Source organism: Fundulus heteroclitus, unplaced genomic scaffold (genome assembly GCF_011125445.2).
Source record: "Fundulus heteroclitus isolate FHET01 unplaced genomic scaffold, MU-UCD_Fhet_4.1 scaffold_36, whole genome shotgun sequence".
Classification (NCBI taxonomy): domain Eukaryota; kingdom Metazoa; phylum Chordata; class Actinopteri; order Cyprinodontiformes; family Fundulidae; genus Fundulus; species Fundulus heteroclitus.
The window spans coordinates 3,698,025-3,718,082 of NW_023396770.1; the positions used below are offsets into that span (position 1 = coordinate 3,698,025).

Below are 20,058 nucleotides of genomic sequence, written 5' to 3' on the forward strand. Positions count from 1 at the left end.
AGTTTGGGGGCTCAGCATAAAAGGGCAGCACCGTTCTGGTCTGTTGTGGTGAAAGGAGACCCAAAAAGCAAAGTTCTTGATTTCATGGTCCATCTATAATTTAACCCTCAGCTCTGGTCACGGGATTTGGACATAAAGAACGACGTAATGGATAGGAATAGGAATGAGCTTCCTCCGTAGGGTGGCTGAGCTCAGCCTTAGACGCAGGGTGAAGAGCTCCGTCTTCTGGTGTGAGCTGGAAGTGGAACTTCTGTTTCTCAGCTTAGAATCGAGTCTTCTGATGTTCTTCATCTTATGGCCTCATGTCTGGAGGGCTGGCTTGGAAGAACCCCCAGAATGAGCTGAAGAGTGTCCATGAGGAGAGGGATGTCTAGGTCTGACTCCTACTGCCTGATCTCAGATACAAGGAGGATGAAGGATGGATGGATGGATGGATGGATGGATGGATGGATGGATGGATGGGTGGGTGGAAGGATGGATGGATGGAAGAATGGATTGATGGATGGATGGATGGAAGGATGGATGGATGGAAGAATGGATTGATGGATGGATGGAAGGATGGATGGATGGATGGATGGAAGAATGGATTGATGGATGGATGGAAGAATGGAAGGATGGATGGATGGATAGATGGAAGGATAGAAGGATGGATGGATGGATGGGTGGAAGGATGGATGGATGGAAGAATGGATGGAAAAATGGATGGATGGATGGATAGAAGGAAGGATGGATGGATAGATGGAAGGATAGAAGGATGGATGGATGGAAGGATGGATGGATGGATGGAAGGATGGATGGATGGATGGATGGATGGATGGATGGATAGAAGGAAGGATGGATGGATGAATAGATGGAAGGATAGAAGGATGGATGGATGGATGGATGGAAGGATGGATAGAAGGAAGGATGGATGGATGGATGGATAGAAGGAAGGATGGATGGATAGATGGAAGGATAGAAGGATGGATGGATGGATGGATGGAAGGAAGGATGGATGGATGGAAGGATGGATGGATGGATGGATAGAAGGAAGGATGGATGGATGGATAGATGGAAGGATGGATGGATGGATGGAAGGATGGATAGAAGGAAGGATGGATGGATGGATGGATAGAAGGAAGGATGGATGGATGGATGGATGGATAGAAGGAAGGATAGATGGATGGATAGATGGAAGGATAGAAGGATGGATGGATGGATGGATGGATGGATGGATGGATGGATGGATGGATGGATGGATGGATGGATGGATGGTTGGTTTTTGGAATGTGTTGCCGTCTAAAAACTTGTTCACGTTCAGGTATAAAAACAAATCTAATTTAGAAAGCTTGAACAGATGGGTCTACCTCTCATTCCTTCTAAACATCACCCATCTGACGGGTAACCTGAACTATTCACTAATATTCTCCATTTTTAACTGGCATGGGATTGGTTGATCTCCACTTCTACAGACTCCCACACAGTTGAAACCCTGAAATGTTGTAACCACAGGTAGAAACCATTTTCAGCACCTGATTGAAGGCCTCTCTCTCCACCTCAAAGCATATGGTCAGTGCATTGAGCGCCGGGATGGAGCTGGTGACCTTTGCGATTTGTCCGTTACCATTTGGGATTTTCACCTTCTGGTTCCTCAGGGCCACGGCAACTGTGGAGGAGAGATGGAGGAGTCACGGAAAGCAGGGAAAGATGGTAAAAACAGTAAAATAGGCTGAACATAAAGAGAACAATCATTTTTGAGTTTATTCAAACGTGCATAAAGAAGGGATACAGAGGCAACAAAACCCCCAGATTTTTAAAATTTTGTCCAAATTGAACAGAAACTTCAATAAAGCAAATCATGAACTGGTCGTCCCAGTTGATGTGGCTGAAACAAGCTGCCAAACTGAAGGAATACAAACCCCAGGTAAGGTGTTTCAAAGAAGTTTAGACCCGTATTAGTTTGCAAATCTAAGCCAGGACCTACCATGCTGGAAGCTAACCATGAACCCCTTCTTCCGTATGCTGAAGTCAGAGACGAAGGAAAGCTCCATCACGTTTCTCGTAGAGTTCAGAGTCAAACCACTGGCTGTCAGCCCACAAAACTTTGACTCTGTGCTGCCGGTGTTCACCACCACCCGGTCGTACATGCAGTTCTGCGCCTCCTCCAGTTCGAAGTCCAAGAAGGTGAGCTGAACGATGAAGCCGGCCGGCGCCTGCATGGTCCACTTACAGGTCAGACCGTTGCGGTATGTCTGGGGGTAGCAGGGTGACGAGAACTTCCCCTGGGCCTCAGTCAGCACCACGTTACAATCTACGGAGCTGCAGCCCAGTACTGGAGCTGATGGTAGGATAAAGTCAGTGAGTCAAACCTTCAGGTACAACGGCCAATAAAACGAGGACAAGACAAAGGTAGAGGGACGGAGTCGAGATTAGAACAAGACGACAGGAGACGCAAACACCGACTTCAGTTAGGAAGAAGTTATCAGCAGTGGGTCAGGAGGAGGAAAGGCTTTCAAGAAGGACTTCAAATATCCATGCAACAAAAACCAGAGGTTCTGTCAAGAGCAGAGCAGGAAACTCCAGAGAGATTGGTCAGACCTTTTTTCAGTTATTAGGAGAAAACAGATCCACACTGGGAGACGCTGTTGAGTTAGAGAGAAGCTCAACGGCCCAAAGAGAAAGCAATCAATCAATCAATCAATCGAGAGAAGATTGATTGTGTCAGCCTTTCGTTTTTCAAGAACATACAGGATAGGGCGACAAGAGTAATCCAGAGTGATCAGGATATGATCTTCTAATTGCAGCAGAGCCAACCCTTCGTTAACAGACATGCAGGAGTGTCTCAGGCCAACGACGAGGAGGACTGGAGAGTCTCTAGGAGTACGGAACATGTGAATGTAGATAGCTAAATCTAAACAAGGTCATGGACTAACGGCTAACTTGATTTACGAAGCTACCATTTTTATTTTCAGCTGGGATTTTCTGGTCCAAGCTGAAGCTACAAGTGGATAATATGTTGAGTTGTTGGGTGTTTTAACCCACACAATCCATTACACCGTCCCCCAGCAGACTACAAAAATGGCCGAAAGGGGGTGAAGAGGAGCGCTCAGCATTTAAAGAGACGGCACCAAAACGAGTTATCCTCAGACGCACCTCAGATCACGGGCAACAGAGGGACTGTGGAGCTAAATTAACATGATATTTAGGTCAAAGGATTGAAGTTTCACTTCATGTAGACCACAACTGAATCATTTAAATGTGAAAAGGAAGAACAGCAAAGTATGATATGTGTCCTTTTACAAGCACTCCCAGTCAAATAGATCAGAAGTTTAGCTGGAGGGTTTCTGGGGTATAATAAAAAAATCTAACTCATCAATACAATCGTTGAATAAAGAACTCTATACTGAACTCTACAAACAACACTCTACACTCTATGTCTGCATGTGGTCAATGTGAAAACTGTTCAGATCAGCATGCCTGTGCAAACTCTCAGCCTTAAATCAGACGTTTTATGAAAACCTTTTCAGTCTTTGTCGATTCTGGAGGCTCACACTTGAGCAAGGTTCAGATTTACCAAGAATTAGAGTTTGTTAAATTTACCAGACATTTATTCATGTCTAAACTTGCATTCAAATGAATTAGAGGTGCACCAGTGGACATATTTTAACTAAACGATAATCTGGTACAGCCCTTTCACTTCAATAAGCACATGTACCAAACAAACAGCTTGAACTCATGCAAATGTTGATGAATGCCATGAAACATTCTGCGGGACAGCTTTAAATAGCGACACCCATTTAGGTTCCTTCAGCAGCTAAGGTAGAGAGAGCAATAAGTTGGATCGTACCAAAACTTTAGTCAGTATTTTCCAACAAAAATCAGGTCTGTAGCTCGCTCTGCAATGATTAAACTGGATTATTTACCTGAGTGACACTGATGCAGGAGAAAAAAAATCTAAAAAGTCTAAATCCAGGAGCCTGCAGCATTCAACCAGTCCAAAACGCTGCACAGCACATCAGACATGACAGCAGACAGATACAGTCAGAGGCTTCATGCGCTGATATGGTGCGTTCAAGTACATCTCGTTCACTGGATTACCTAAAAATGAGAATAACTACAAACCAATTTAACCCTTTGGATTCTCCAGTGTCCGTTATTGTTGTATAATCCATCCATCCATCCATCATTCCACCCATCCATCCATCCATCCATCATTCCACCCATCCATCCATCCACCCATCATTCCACCCATCCATCCATCCATCCATCCATCCAGCCACCATCCATCCATCCATCCATCCATCCAGCCACCATCCACCCATCCATCCATCCACCATCCATCCATCCACTATCCATCCATCCATCCATCCATCCATCCATCCATCCATCCACCCATCCATTCATCCATCCACCCACCATCCATCCACCATCCATCCATCCACCCATCCATCCATCCATCCACCCATCCACCCACCATCCATCCATCCATCCACCCATCCATCCATCCATCCATCCACCCACCATCCATCCATCCATCCACCCATCCATCATTCCATCCATCCACCCACCCACCATCCATCCACCCACCATCCATCCATCCACCCATCCATCCATCATTCCATCCATCCACCCACCCACCATCCACCCACCCACCCATCCATCCTTTTGTCTATTGTGGCCACTTTTTTTTTGTTTCTCTTGACTGAATCAAACCAAAGTTGCATCAAATCCCTGATTTTTGTATAAAGTTACACCCCTGAAATAAATAACAACTTAGCTTTGGTGATTAATCGTGATCCTAATCATCGTTCTTGGATGTTCAGCGCTCTCAGACCGTGGGAGTCTAGAAACCAAGCCCAGCCCACCAATGGCTGGTTTCCCAAGAACACTAATGAAAAACATGTTGGCCTTTATGGTTTTGTGAAAATGCTGGAAAAAAAGGGAGGGATCCCCCAACATGAAAATAAAAAAATAGAGAGAGAAAAATGGAAAATGGAAAGAATGGTTTGCCTTCCTCATGCAGAGCAACAATGGGCCCTGTTCATGTGAGGCCCGGCCCGCGCTGCAGCCAAACCACAGCCAACGCAGTGGAAACGTCAGAAACAGCCCCGTGTGTGGGTCAGCGCGCACAATCTCTTTCTCTGCACGTCCGAACACACAACCGGTACAAAACGATCCGTCTGGGTCCACGTTCTCAGGACCGAGGCGTGTTGGGGGTCCCCCGGTCAGTCAGGGTCTGTCAAAGGTTCGTGCTCATCAGGTTTTACCGTCACGGTCTGTTGGGATTCAGGTTAGGGGAGATCAGAGCGGACATGCCGGTCGGGTAAATAAACACGAGACGCCTGCAGCTTATAAAACGGTACAAACTCAGCGTCACAGAGAACTGCATCAGGTGAATCATCCAAACATCAAACCAACCACAGCCAAGAACTAACACGCACAATTTACAACGGAAACACTTAAAGCCATAAAGAAAAGAAAATATTCCTCAGATCTGAACACTGAAACATTACAAGACAGAAAACAAACCCTGAATTTAAGAACCGCACGACCGAGCCAGAAGATTTCCTGATGTCTTAAAACACTCAGGGTCTCTACATCTCCAGAAATTAGATCTTCAAAACTTTACGTAGGTAATGAATCCGTGTTTCCATAAGTTTCTGTTCATCTATTTGGTTATTAAATGCTTTTTACACCGGTGGGTCGCTGCAGGCTGCTCAAGCGAGAGCCGGCAGAACCGACAAAGACTCCTGGACAGGGGTGGAAACCTTTCTAGAAAAACTGAGCGGAGGTCCGGTTCCTTCTGATTTAAGCCTGTTTGAGGCAACTAAATGAACTTTTCAGAAGTTATTCGAACATGCTGATGTGGTGGGAGTGCAGCTTTCATTTAGCACACGGTGGGACCCCCTGTTTCAGCGTACGGCTGTCTGACATCGAAACATGAAGACTTTTATGTTTAGATGGAAGAGGAAAAACATCACGCTCCATTAGAGTATAAACTCCTGCATGTCCTTCTTCCCGTCTGTCTCAGGTCTATCCGTCTCTCACGGAGGATTCGCCCAGACTGGACTCTAAAAAGCTGCTTCTCATGTCTCCACCTGGACAACTCTCCCCTGCAGTCTGGCTGCCAACGGGTTCACACCAGGAGAAGGGCTTCCATTCCTCGCACAGAACACATTTTCAGGACCGGCTTATTTCATTCCGGTTCATTTCATCCGTGCATGTGTGAAAACGTAGCGACGTGACCTCTGAATCAGAGCTCAGATCTTTTAAATCCTCCTCTGCTCTTCCGGCTCGGTTGTTCTGAGCGCCGATGACATTTCTTCCTTCCACAGCTGATAAAACCCGACGGACAGCCAAGTGAGGGCCAATCAGGGCGCCGTTCCTGCTCAGAGGAAGTTCACCCATGCAAACGCGTCGGCTGATAAGCAAATGCTGGAAATAAGGAGAGAGCTGGTTTTCCCCGATGAAGAAATCTCCAACGGAGAAATGTAACAGCGTCCCTCATCGCTGCTGCACACACAGCGGTGTGAGGACGTCCAGCTGAAGAGGCAAAGCACCGTACCGAATTTTAACATCATTTTGGGAATAAAAACCTTCTTTTAAATAACATAATGCTATAAGGTTTAAATAACAGATACATAAATAGCAGAAATGGAGGAACATAAGCCGTGTTTTAAAGGATTATTGTAGACGGATCTAGTCCAGGTTTGAAACACGAGATTAAAACACGTCAGCCCTCCTGAATGTGAGGCTTTCACCATCAGTCCTCCTCTCTGGGCGGACAGGAAGTTAGCACAACTGAAAATAAGCTTTGACTTTATGCTTCATAACCTGCAGGACGTGCTTCTTCAGAGAAGAACCTCACCTGAGAAAAACCTGAAGAACCTCATTAGGGTTTCCTGATTTAATCATGGAGGTGTCCTTTTGTTCAGAATAACGGCCGTTTTAATCCTTATGTGCTAAGGAATCGTCTCCAGCGTTCAGATCTCGGATATGTCTGTTTTTTGTGGCTCTTAATTGATCATCTACCTCCAGAATCTATAATCATGTTTGATCCAAAAAAAAAGGTTGAAAAATAAAACAACTGGACAGAACCAATGGTTGAGTACAATTTATACAAGTATATATTCAAAATAAGCCGTAAATATAATGTTTTATTGTCTACAGCTGAAGTAGGGAACTGAAACTTTATATTTCCAACACAGGTCAATCCAAAACAAGGTTTACAAAATTAAACAACTGGACTTTTATTATAAAGCTGAAGATGCTTCTCTTCCCATCCAGGAAGTTTTCTCAGTTCAAAATGTCTGCAGTGGTGAGGAGTTCCAGCTTTATGGACCTGCTGAGCTTAGATTCACCTGTAGATTCACCTGGAACCGGTCGCCCCAACAATGGAGAGTCGTTAGGCTCCTCGTTAGCCTGGCTCACAGGTTAAATGTTGTGATCACATGCATGGAGGTGAGAATCCTCAGCAACATATAATCGCATTTGCCTCATAATAGCCGCTTTTGCATCAAGAGTCCAGGGATTTAAATACCTGGGATTTTATTTACCTGGTTATAAGGAATCCCAGGTAACCTGTCTGCTTTCTGTTTCCACTGTTCTGAAGGGCTGCAGAAAATGTATCTAAAAATCAGATTAATTACATATGGGCAAACTACGAAGAAAAGTGCACTACACCTCCGGTCCAGCAGGTGGCGGTAATCAGAAACCAAGCCAAGACCAACAGAGAAGCTCCATATGCCACCATTTGAGCTCTTCCTTTGATTCTCGATCACAAAAAGTACTTTAAATATATTTATCTGATGTAAAGCAGAAGACGACGCGCAGGTCCTACATATGGGCGGAGAGCAGAAGCCAGAACAGAGCAAGAAAAGCTCCAGCAGTCACCATTCCTCAGCACATAACCACACCCCTAAAATATCTGAAAGTGGACTCAGGAAATGTCTGAAAGTCTTGTCGATGGTGCTATTACCCCTGCTACTTGAGCATCTTTTTCTACAACTTAACCAGTTTCATGTTTTGATTCAACACTCTTAGTAACCAGCTTCTTTAGCAAAGTCCATTTGGCTCCTTGTTAAGGATACGAAGCAAAATGGCCAGAACAACTCGAGCCTGGGTCTCGCCTCTCTTCTTCAGGATTTTGGGAACTTGATTTGCAAATGAAATGCAACATTTACGTTGATCTGCAAAGTTATTTTTTAAACCACTGAGCATCAGTTTAGTCCTCTCTCTCCTCAGTAAGATGCTTCTGATGTTGTCTCTGGAGGAATGCAACCGTTTTCTCTGTTTTCCCTCCACTTAACTTTCCATTAATACGTTTGTTATAAGTTTGATGTAAAGTTCAACATTTAAGATTTTCCTTGATTGTGAGCCATAGTTTTAAAACGGGACCAATACAAATGTTTTAAAGAGATTTGTATTTATTTATTTACAAAGGGACGGGATAACAGCCAGCGCTAATTTCCATCTCTAGTCCCTCGACACTGTGCTTGTGATTAATCTACGTTTCTCTTTCTGAACTGCTGTAAACCAACTCGCTGTAAAGACATGATCCGGTTCTTTTTGCGCTGCTCCTTTTTCCTGATTCTCTTCAACAAACCTAAGCTGAGCAAACGCAGCTTTCAGTAACAACATGTGAGTGTGATAACTGCAGGATTAGTGTTGAATCCTAATTTACATTTAGATGTGCGGCTGTTTTTGGCCGCTCGCTCTGTGTTCCCAATAATAACTGAATAATTGAATTAATTGGTTTGAATTGTCAAGCTTTGCTGGATGCTGTCAGTCTTTCTCTGCTGATGACTGTAAATCACTGCGTGTGTGATGTAACTGGATTATAATTAAAATAATAGACTGTAAATAGAACGGGGTCATTTACAGAAGACGGGTCAAAGCCTCAAATTACCAGATTGGATAGGTACGATTATTGGGTTATTCATGCTCAAAGGGCTGCGCTCTGGGTCAGAGCAAATCAGAGAAATAATGAATGACAATCAGAGCTAAAAGAAGATGATTTAGACGCATGAAAAGAAAAGAGGTCAAGGAAAGAAATCTGTGGATTCAGCTTTGTTTAGCTGTTCGGGTTTTGAAACCTACTTTTGTTATAATCTAGCCTGTGACAGAGCTGCACTCTTATTTTTAAGTGCACAAGCAACCTTATTTTCAAACGTCTGTGTTTACTGTTTTTTGCTTTTGTTTTTTAAAACTAAAACCTTAATTTAAAAAGTTCTCACCAGAGATGATTGTTTAGATACTGTTTAATATCTATAAAGGCAGCCATGATGGATTATATCCTGTTAAAGAAGCTGCTGAGGGATACAACTGTCAGGAAATGTGATGGGATTCCCTCTTTTTTTATAGGACGCAGGTGAATTCTGCAGAAGCTTCTCTTTGCATTTGACAAACAAATCAAAACTTAAAGCTTAAATCAAACTGTCAGAAAACATTAAAGGCGAGGCATGTTTATTTATAAAGTGCTTATAACAAGATGGTTTAAATTGCAGCACTTAAACAAAACAAAAAAAGAAAGTACTGCAGCGTAAAGAAAAACATTAGACAAAGGGAAAACATTACAGGAGAAAGCACATTTCTGGTCTTATTTCTTTCTACTGAGTCCTTCCTCTTTTTCTCATAAACTTGTACACAGTTCGCTTCTTACAACTCTCAGCCATGTTCAAAGTCTACGATGAGAGCAGCAGAGCTACAATGAACGGCTAACATCGAAGCTAACCGCTAAGCTAACCGCTAAGCTAACTGGATAAATTAACACTAGTAGTGCGCAGCCAACAGAAACTATGTGGGACAACTAATAGGTAAGAGGATTCTTTAAGTCTTATTAAAAAACGTACACCTTGAGTGGCATATCTTAAGGTTAATATATCAGTTTTCAGTGTTTTATTTAAGAGGTGTGAGAAGTTAAAGAGTCAAATTCAGAGATGCCTTATATATGATGGCAGTGAATAGAAAGCTGGCTGGGCTCTTTCTGCGCTCTGGGCTGATTGAACAGAAAATCGTAGGTCATTTAGAAGTGAGAGACTCTGTGGATGAACGTAGATGAAAACACAGACATCCTCATATATCACCTGTACAGGTGGAGAGGAAACTGCAGACTTCAACGCTGTTTGAATTTAAAAGGTTTCTGAATATTTCTCAGGGTTAGAATCTACATCCTCTCGCCACGCTTAAGATTTTGTGGAAAAAGCTAAAAAAACAAATCATGCAACATAAACTATCAGTGGGTAAAAACTATAAAAAGTGTCACAATTTTTAGTTTGTTCTTTTTTTCTGAGTCATTTTAACTAAACTAAGGGGGGCATTTCTAATTTTTAAGAAGTTTCTCATAAACATCTGAGGCCCACTGTGTGTAACTGAGCTACGTGTTTCTTTGACTTGATGCTCGATATTTAAGATTCCTGCAGGAGGAGAAGCAGCACAAACAGAAGAACTGGAGAAGAGCGGAAAACTCAGGGACTCTGCATCAGGACTACAGGAAATAAAGGAAAGGCCAATTCCCATCGGCACAGAATTTAGTTTAAGTTTGGCGTTAAACCTGAAGAAAAGCTCAACGACGATTTACCAGAACTTAACGTTGTCCCGTAGATCCACGACAGCAAGAACTTCTGTCAGCTTATGGCAGCATGGACTAAATATCCTGATTGCTGCTAATCTTTGCTTTGTGTGTTTTACTTCTTTTTTAATCAATACATATGAATATGATTGAAAAGTTCATTTTTTTCAGTAACTCAGTTCACTGAGAGAAACACATTATATCGATTAACACAGACTGCTGATGTTTTAAAGCCTTTATTTATGGTAATTTAGATTTATTTTCCACCTCCAGCTAATAAAAACGCAGCATTTAAGATTAGAATATTACATCAGACCAATAAAAATGCAAGATTTTTCATGCATAAATGGGAACTTAAGGAAAAGTATGTTTAATACCAGCGTGAAGTTGTTGTTTTTATTTTCAAAAGATACTTTTAATGTGACAAACAAGACTCCTAGAAATGCAAATTTCTAAGAGGCATTAGCGATTCATAACTTGGGAGCTGCAACGTAAAAAAAAAAGAAGCTTCAGCTGCGTCCTTGGTAGGGATGTGCGTTATTAACTTTATATTTTATCTCCATATATTGTGATACTATTGTGATAACAATACATGATTATTATGAGCCTCTTGCAGTATTTTTAGGTAACTTTGTGGCTGTGACTTCATTATAGCCTCATAAATACAAATACTGTCCTTAAAAAACACATTTAATAATGTAATGTATATTAAAACAAAATTCCAAATACGTTTCATCAGGACACAAGTTTCATAAAGAAAACTGCACACAGTAATGACATTTAATTATATTTTGGAATATATTAGCATTTATTGTTGCTCTGAGGAAACCAGCAGTGGAGAAAATGTCCAAAAATAACAATACTGACTGTATCCTAACTAATTTACCGTTGTCAAGATAAACCCAAATTCTTATCACGAGAACAATAAAACAATATGATACAGCTTTAGGTGCTTTACCAAAGACTTAAAAACCAATAAAAGTTCTAAAATAAAGGGACCAGCAACCATGCAGAGAGGATGGAGCTGCAGTTTCATGTTCTCTCTCAGAATTCCCTTGTTTACTGCAGAACCAGCGACGTTTAGACGAATAACTACTGAAAATCAATTCTTTAAAATTCAAAAGCTCAAACGCCATCCATACTGTTAATTCCTCCAAACGGGGAAAACACTTAAAACCAAAGCCAGTGAATAATGTGGAAGCGAGCGCATCTGAAGCGCTCTCAGACACTAATCCTGCAGCCTCCACCAACCTGCCCTTCTCTGCTTTCACCCCTCCGTCCTTTCAAGCCTTTCTCCCACATTCCTTCACTCCGGCAGCATTCCTCCCTCCTCCTTTCATTCCTCACTCTTCCCGACTTTGTTCTCTCTTCATCCATTCCTACTCAACCGGCAGAGGAGAACAGAAACCAATCCCAAGTTTTAACAGAATCTAAAAGACTGAAAATCGCTGCAAGTTCAACTCCATTTGCAGGTCAGGATTTGAACCCAGGACCTTCTTGCTGCAAGGCACCAACTTTCTGTGTTGTTTCCTCCAGTCGGCTCGCTTTAACTTGAAGCAGGAGAAAAAGAAACTGCTGGGAATCCCCAAAACTGGAATAAACAACCGTATTATTGCACCTGAACACAACACGGCGGCGTTTAACTGAGCTGGGATCAGCTCTGACTCACGGCCCCAGGTGCTTCGTCCCCTCCTTCTCCTCATCCTCGTCTTTCAGTAGGTGGGAGGAAGAGGAGGGAGGGAGGAAGAGGAGGGGAGCAAACAGAAACGTTGAAGGCATCACGGTTCGCCGAATATTAAAACGATTTATTCAATGAGTTTTGGCTTTATAGAACATAACAACGACGTATATAAAAGCAGATTTTTAGCTTCGGTAGAGAGAAAAATATCAAATGAATTTAGTTCCTTTCAGTTTATTTGTAAAGAACCAATTAACAACTTACTTTAAAGGACCGCATTCATGTCCATTTTAGTGGTATATACATTTAATATAAATCTTTAAATGCTTAATTTATGATCTAATCACAGAGACGCATGGGACAGATCAAAAGCAAAGAGGGAAATCAGCACCGGTCTTGTGGACAGCAGAGGTTTTCCCATCCGTCCGTAAAGCTCGTGTCTAAAATAATCTGAGAAACATTCATATTCTGACCTAAAATGTCCGACGCCTCAGATGTTTGAGGACTAAACGAGTAAAACTGCAGATCCCGTCCTCTGCCCCTGGTTCCAGCTCAGGCTGTGATGCAACAGAGCTGGCAGCGCCGGGACGTTTGTTAAAATCAAAGTTTCAGATGTGGTTCTGTCCCTTTAAAAACGGGGGAACAGTTGGAGTTCAGAGGAGCGCTGTTCCTCATCCCTCAGATATTTACAGCTTCCTGTCCCTCCGCTGTCCAAACCTCCTTCTGCTGTGTACTGGCGGCCGGCGGCGGCGGCGGGGCCTGCATGTGTTCTGTGGCTCGGCTCTGCTGGGAACTTTACGAGGCCGCGTGAAGCGCCCGGGCCTGGCCCGAGGCGGCTGCCTGCGCTCCGGTTCTGGAAAACCCATTAAACGCAGCGTGGTTCTGGCCCGTCGGCTCGCACAGCTCCTCGGTTCTCAGCGAGAGGTTTCAGTTTCCCGCCTAATGAGTGGGAATCTGGCACAAACACGGAGAATACCGAGAACCTGGACTGAGATGCAGATTTCCTCCGACAAGGCGGACGTTTGGGGGGGGAATATAAAGGAAGGAGGAATCACAACAGAAAAACATATAGAAAAGCAAAGTTCCCACTCAGAATGTGATTAATTTCCTTCAATCTTGATGCATTAAAACTAGCAGAGGCGGTCCTAGACAGGGCCAACGGGGGCCAGTGCCCCTGTAGAAATGGCCCTGGCCCCTGTACTAAAGTCATAACATTAAATACACTTCTTATTCTTTTTATCAGTTTTTTACCGTTATAGTTTTACTCTAAGAAGGATTTAAAAATTAGTTTAGCTTCAGCTGCATTGAGCTGGGATCACAGTTTTCATGTTAGATCAGGGGTCTGAAATCCGCAGTGGCTCACTTAACATCATCAAACAATTAAATATTGCTTTGTTTTATTATTTTATTCTTTTGTTCTGTGCCCCTGTGAAAAACGCCGGCCTTCCATGGGCCACTTAGGTAAATTTGGCCTAAATTTGCTGCTAGCACTACGTGTAGCTGTAGTTTATTCTAAATCTGCTCCGGTGTATCAGGATAAAAACGTATTATAACATTATTGCAGCTGAAATTATCAACATCACGCTGACAGCAGCATCCCTCAGCCTAAGAGCCCGGATGGCGTCGTATTTTTCACTCCGTCAGAGTCTCAGACGGTTCCAGATCAGAAGTTTGGGCTTAAAACCAGCTTCACATTTTATCCCCGCGTCTAGTTTTCTGCTTTATCTCCAAAATGTCTGCAACCAAAACGTTTAAAATCAGCGTCATGGGAGTTCTGTGTATTATAAAACAAACATAAATGAATAATATTGATACTGAAGCACTTTAAAAACCATTTAACCAGCAATTAAATGTTATTTTATAGCATAAATAGTAACAAAAGTGGGTTTATTGATCCTTGAACAGGATTTAACAGCCGTTAACTTAAAGTTTGTGTTTCATTACTGGAATCATGTGACAATATTAGGGCTTATATTTGTAATATAATCATAATTTAATAAATACAATTTCCAAATCACAAAGGTTTGTAGTTTTTGGCTATGTAACATTTACTGGATCAGACGTCTTTTAGGTGTCAGTAAAATGTATAAAGTGGGTTTGCTCCACATGGAAGGGAAGAGAGCTGCAGCAGTGAGATAATCTAGTTTTATTAATTGTCTTAGAGTTTATATAATCATAGTTTTTATTAGTAACTTTCAGGAATCTCACCGCAGCATTAAGTTCTGGTTAAAATGTTAAATACATGGACTTGTTTGTTCATTTCACTTTATGTTCAACAAGGATTGATGTCCAACTCAACAAGTTATTTTCTTTAATTATAATATTCTGATCAATAAAAACAGTTACATTTATTATTTTAAAACGTCCTGGTTTACAAACATCTTTATCTACAGGACATGGTTGTTGCTTGTGGTTAAAACAGAGAAAAGTCAAAATTAAGTCACAATTATGGTTAAAATATATCACAATTTAGATTTTTGGCTAAATCGATCAGCCCAGAAATTGATTTTTCTTGAAAAGGTTGTCAGAACCTTTCAGAATATATTAATGGCAATTTTTCACACACCACTACCAGATCCAGCTAAGACATGACAATAAGGCGGGAGGAAAAGGAATCATTAATAATATGAAGTTTATGGAGTTTCCAGGTAAAAATGCTCAAAATCAACCAGATCATGTTTTTCTGAGCAGCTGATGAGGGTCTGCCGTTTATTTTAGCAGAATGTGGAAATAACCTGCATCCAGAATCACAACTTCCTACACAACGCTCAGCAAATCACCCAGAATCACGACTGAAAAGATCCATTTCTGGCAACAAGTGCAGCAAATGAGTCAAAGCGCAGAAAGCGTGCCTCCAGTGTTTGAATGCTGCAGATGGTTTTAAAACAAAAGCTCTGCCATGTGATGGAGTGTCAGCCAGACGTAGGAAGGATCCATCGGCAGGTTTCATGAACTAGAACTGAAAAGTGGCTTTTGTTAATGGAGCCGTGAGAAAAAAAAAAAAGGAGGCATGCAGGAGCTGGAAAACACGGGGGAAACAACGGCGTGGGATGAGACGAGCAGATGGAAGCAGATGAATGAAACACGGAAGATCCCTGCTGTCAGAAGAAAGGCTGCATCCCTCAGGAAGGATTTGGTTCTTCCTCAAGTCAGCAATGCAACATTTGTTCCCACAGCAGAAAAACAAAACAAAACAAAAAACAGAAATGAGGCGAATAACAAGTCATAAAAACAACAGCATGGTGAAATATGCAGCGGCTTTCTGGAGCACATTAAAAGCATCGTCAGAATCTGGTTAGATGGACCCTGCCCGCTTTAACGCCACCCTAATTCTCATTTAAAACCAGAAATGTGATGATTTATTTCATCGATGTCTGGAAATGATGAAAATATTTGATGTGAAACTGTTTTAGACACATAAATCTGTCAGAATGTGAACGGAGCTCACTGTATTATGGATCGCTGCGTCTTACATTAAAAAATAACAGGAGAGAAAACCTTCAGTTTTCATCCATCTGCTCTGATTTTGTTCCCTAAATCGTCTGGCTGGGGTCAAACTTCCACGAGTTTCTCCTAATACTCTCCAGGGGTGAATCGGGTCGGGTTTGCCGGCTCGCCTCGCTCACACAGCGCTGTGTCTCTGCCCACATGCTCCACTCAGATCTTTTTATCAACTCTGAGCCATTTAAAGCAAAGCTGCAACCCCCTGGCTGATGTCTACCTCCTGGTTAGAGGAGCAACATCTCCGATTGTTACAACTGCAAAAACTAAACTAAAAGTAAGTAAAATTTTCTTAAACTGAGTGTATTTGTCCTTGATTTGAGGAGGCAAATAAGATAATTTGCCAGTGGAATAAGATTTTCGCACTTAAAGTAGGAACAATTCATCTCCATCATCTTCATTTCAAGTGCAGTATGTCTAATTATCTTATTTTAGGGATCAAAATACTCATTCCACTGGCAGATCATCTTATTTACCTGCTCAAATCAAGGACAAATGCACTAAGTTCAAGAAAATGTGACTTATTTTTAGCTCTGTTTTTGCAGTGCGGACCACAGAATCTCCCCAGAACTGAAGCTCTCTGACCTTCAGTGTCCTTTAAAAACCGAATTTTCTATGTTGCTTTTAGAGTTGGGGCTTTTCTCTTTCAGTCCATGTCGGCTCGTTTCCCCCTGGAGGAGGACTTTCCATCCTCTCACCATCTTTAGCTCCACAGTTTTACACCCCCTCCCTCCTGAACTGTGGGAGAAGTGGCTGCAGAGCAGAATCACCTTTATCAGCCAATCAAATGTGAGGTTTGTTCATTAAGTTCTGCTCATTCTCCTACATTCACACAAGATAATTAATGTATCATCAGCATATATGATGACGTTTGTCTCCATTTTGTTTTGAATTCAGTCTAACAGAAACCTTTTAGCACCATAAAGCTGTGGTATCTGTGCTGGCCTGGGTCTGGTTAGTTTTATCCACCTGGTCCTCGACTTTGCTCTAAAATACTAATAAAATCCTATATTAGAATAATTCAGCGTCGTCTAATTCGGCTTGGAGCAAAGATTTGTTTTCCAGTTGGCGCGGAGTTGCTCTCACAGGAAATCTGAATGAACGCTGATTAATTTCTGGCCTTGTTTGGTCACTCGTAGCCCTGTGCATCCGCAGGGTGGTAATTACCCAGCGAGGCGAGTCTTTCTGCACGTTGTGCTTGTTTTTCTCTCCGAAGAGACCCAACCCTTGGTGTTGCGCAACAGCTGGCCTCGGCACGCCCTGCATGCAGGGAGAGTTTGGCACATCTGACAGATTTAATGTCAACATGACAGAGAGGAAAACTAATGCTTTTAAATCCACGGTTAAACGTTGACCTGATTTATGATGAAGGCTGACCTTACCGTCACTTTTTAGTGAACGTTAGAGCCAGAAAAAGCATACATTTTCCTTTGCTTGCTCCACATCAACTCAGCTTTCAGCAAAAGTATAGAAATGACGTTTAGAAACATCAACTCTTTTCTTCAGGTCAATAACCGTGAGAGCAACGTCACTTTCTTTTCTGTGGTCAGATAATTTGGACCGGCACTTTCTGAATAAACAAGAGGAAAAAACAAAAATAAACAGAGTAAACGTGAGAGTTGGGTCCTACCGGTCCCGTCCAGAAACATCCACAGCAGAACGAAGAGGACGAAATGCCGGAGCCTCCACCTTCCACCTCCTTGGAGAGGCAAGAACCCCCTGAAGAAGTAAGAACATCATCAGTCCAGTTTCTACCGTAAACCTTTCATCAAACCTCGATGTTTCTATCAGAAAATCTTTGGTTTTAATTTTAAAAGATGACAAAAGGGGCAATTTCAGGGTATTCAATGACTAAATATCAACAGTTCTCTGGAGGCCTGCATGGACGCAGGTCCTGCACTGCAAAAACCAAACTAAAAATAAATTTAATTTTCTTGAAATGAGTGTATTTGTCCTTGGTTTGATCACGTAAAGAACATGGTTTGCCAGTGGAATGAGATTTTTGCACTTAAAATAGGAACAAGTCATCTCTAGTATCTTATTTCAGGTGCAATATATCTAATTATCTTATTTTAGGGGTCTAAATACTCATTCCATTGGCAGACAATCTTATTTACCTGCTCAAATCAAGGACAAATGCACTCATTTCAAGAAAATTCGACTTATTTTTTAGTTCTGTTTTTGCAGTGTGGAGAGACTTTTCTTCCTGATTTCAGTAAAATATTTTAGAAAGAGCAGAAATCTGAATGTCTGACTTTTAATGCTTAAAGTCAAACTGCTGAATGTCAGGAAGAGACACATTTTCACTCTTATAAGTTTCTGAGCCAAATAAATTAACGCTGTCTAATGCAGGAAAACAAAGATTATACATTAAATGTTTCACACTTTTGTAGCATGGTGAAATAAAGAGTCTAAGAAATTAATGATCCAAAGTCTTAACGTATCGATTTAGAGTTGGTTTTCCAGTTGCTGAATAACTTCATCGCATAGCTGATTATTTGCATAATTCACTTTGTGCATCTAACTGTAATAGATGCTGTGGCAGAGAGTAACAAGATAAAAAAGTGAGAAAAAAACATTCTCAATATGTTTTAATTACAAATGAACTTTTTTCAGATGATTTTCTTCTCTGATGTCAAAACTAGAACTTCTCCTTTATTTGGGTTTTGGAGATGGAAAGTGACCCAAAAGAGACACGAGGAAGACTTATTTAGTTACGTTTTCTTAAGCTCAGCTTGGAATCGACCTTATTGTCCTCTTAGATGCCTGCATGTTACAGTAAAATAATTAACATATTATCTTAAACATGGCATCTGCACCAAATATCCATGAAACACGATAAAGGAAACTGGAATAGTCTGGGATCTGAGGAGGGTAAGAAACGACAGTTTGTTAAGACATGTAAGTTTAATTTTAGGGAAGTTTAAGGAAGTTTATTTCAAAGATGTAAAACACAGAAAATAAATTAAATGAATTCCTCAGACTAAATAATTGTAATTTACACATTTGAAAAGGAGTGGGAGGAAGTAATCCCACCCGTCTCCAAAACGTCTACGTTCTGAACGTTGTTTGTGGTGGAACCGATATTATTTATTATGTATATGAAGGATATAAAATATTTTTTAGTTCTAGTGAGAATTTAAAGCAACAATTGCATCAATCAAGATTATAAATGAATAAGTTAAAAAATGGTTTAATGTAAAGAAGTGCTCCCTGAGCTTGAATTTAGCAAAACTGATTTGAATTCATTATATTTGGGGATTGCAATTAAAAAAACTACAATTCATATGAAAATAGTTTCATTTGTTTAATAGTTTTATTTATTTGTTTAAATTTTGAAAGGATAAGCCCTTTGAGATAAAATCATCTCATTTTCAAGAGGGTCCTTAAGGTGAAAATGGAAAGAACCCCAAAAAATTAGATCAAGCAATTAGCTGGATATCTCATATCCATCGTCTTCTAGTCATTATTAACAACATTTATAGATAAATAAATCAAATTTTATTGAGAACTTTTGTTTGGTGTTTACTGTATTTAACTTTTGTTGCACTCATTCATTCTAAACACTGCATTTATTGCTACGAATAATAATAATAAATGAGCTGATAATCGTTCATTACGGCTAACAATAGTTGATGACAGATAAAGAATAGTTAAAAAAAGGGAAACTTGATGGATCATCACTGAATCAAGCATAAAAACTAAAGTACATATGTGACAAAGCTGTGAATACTGCATGAAATCTACCATTTTCCTCTCAATAAACCAAATCCTCCCCGATAAAGCAGCTTAACCTGCTCCAGTTACCCACGGTAGAGAAAGACACACTGCAAAAACGGAACTACAAATAAGTAAAATATTTTTTAAAATGAGTGTATTTGTCTTTGATTTGAGCAAGTAAATAAGATGATCTGCCCTTGGAATAAGATGTTTGCACTTAAAACAGGAACAATTCATCTCCATCATCTTATTTCAAGTGCAGGATGTCTAATTATCTTATTTTAGGGGTCAAAATACTCATTCCATTGGCAGATAATTTATTTTACCTGCTCAAATCAAGGATAAATATACTAACTTTAAGAACATTTTACTTATTTTTAGATCCGTTTTTGCAGTGCATAATCGGAGCTCGACTCCCAGTGCAGACAGACGGTCGTACTGAAACGATGTGTTTGTTATGCCCAGCAGCCGGTGAATAAACGAGTGACCAGGGACCTCAGAGAACCACCTACGCCTTCTTATGTAATGTATGCGTGTCCTTCATTGCCCCAGGGAGCCAATCAAAACGCTCCCCCCAGGCCATCATAACGTTTCTCCAGCTGCTAACGAG

At 41.2% G+C, this 20,058-nt stretch overlaps 1 protein-coding gene across 2 annotated transcripts in view; it reads right to left on the minus strand.

The window, feature by feature from the left end:
- adgrg6 (adhesion G protein-coupled receptor G6) overlaps positions 1 to 20,058 on the minus strand; it is a 99,126-nt gene that overhangs the window by 66,117 nt on the left and 12,951 nt on the right. For both annotated transcript variants that reach the window (XM_036130457.1, XM_036130458.1), the window contains exons 2-4: positions 17,359 to 17,447; positions 1,964 to 2,317; positions 1,512 to 1,645 (exon numbers count right to left, since the gene is read on the minus strand). In XM_036130457.1, the coding sequence (XP_035986350.1) occupies positions 1,512 to 1,645; positions 1,964 to 2,317; positions 17,359 to 17,447 (577 nt within the window). The remainder of the gene's footprint in view (positions 1 to 1,511; positions 1,646 to 1,963; positions 2,318 to 17,358; positions 17,448 to 20,058) is intronic.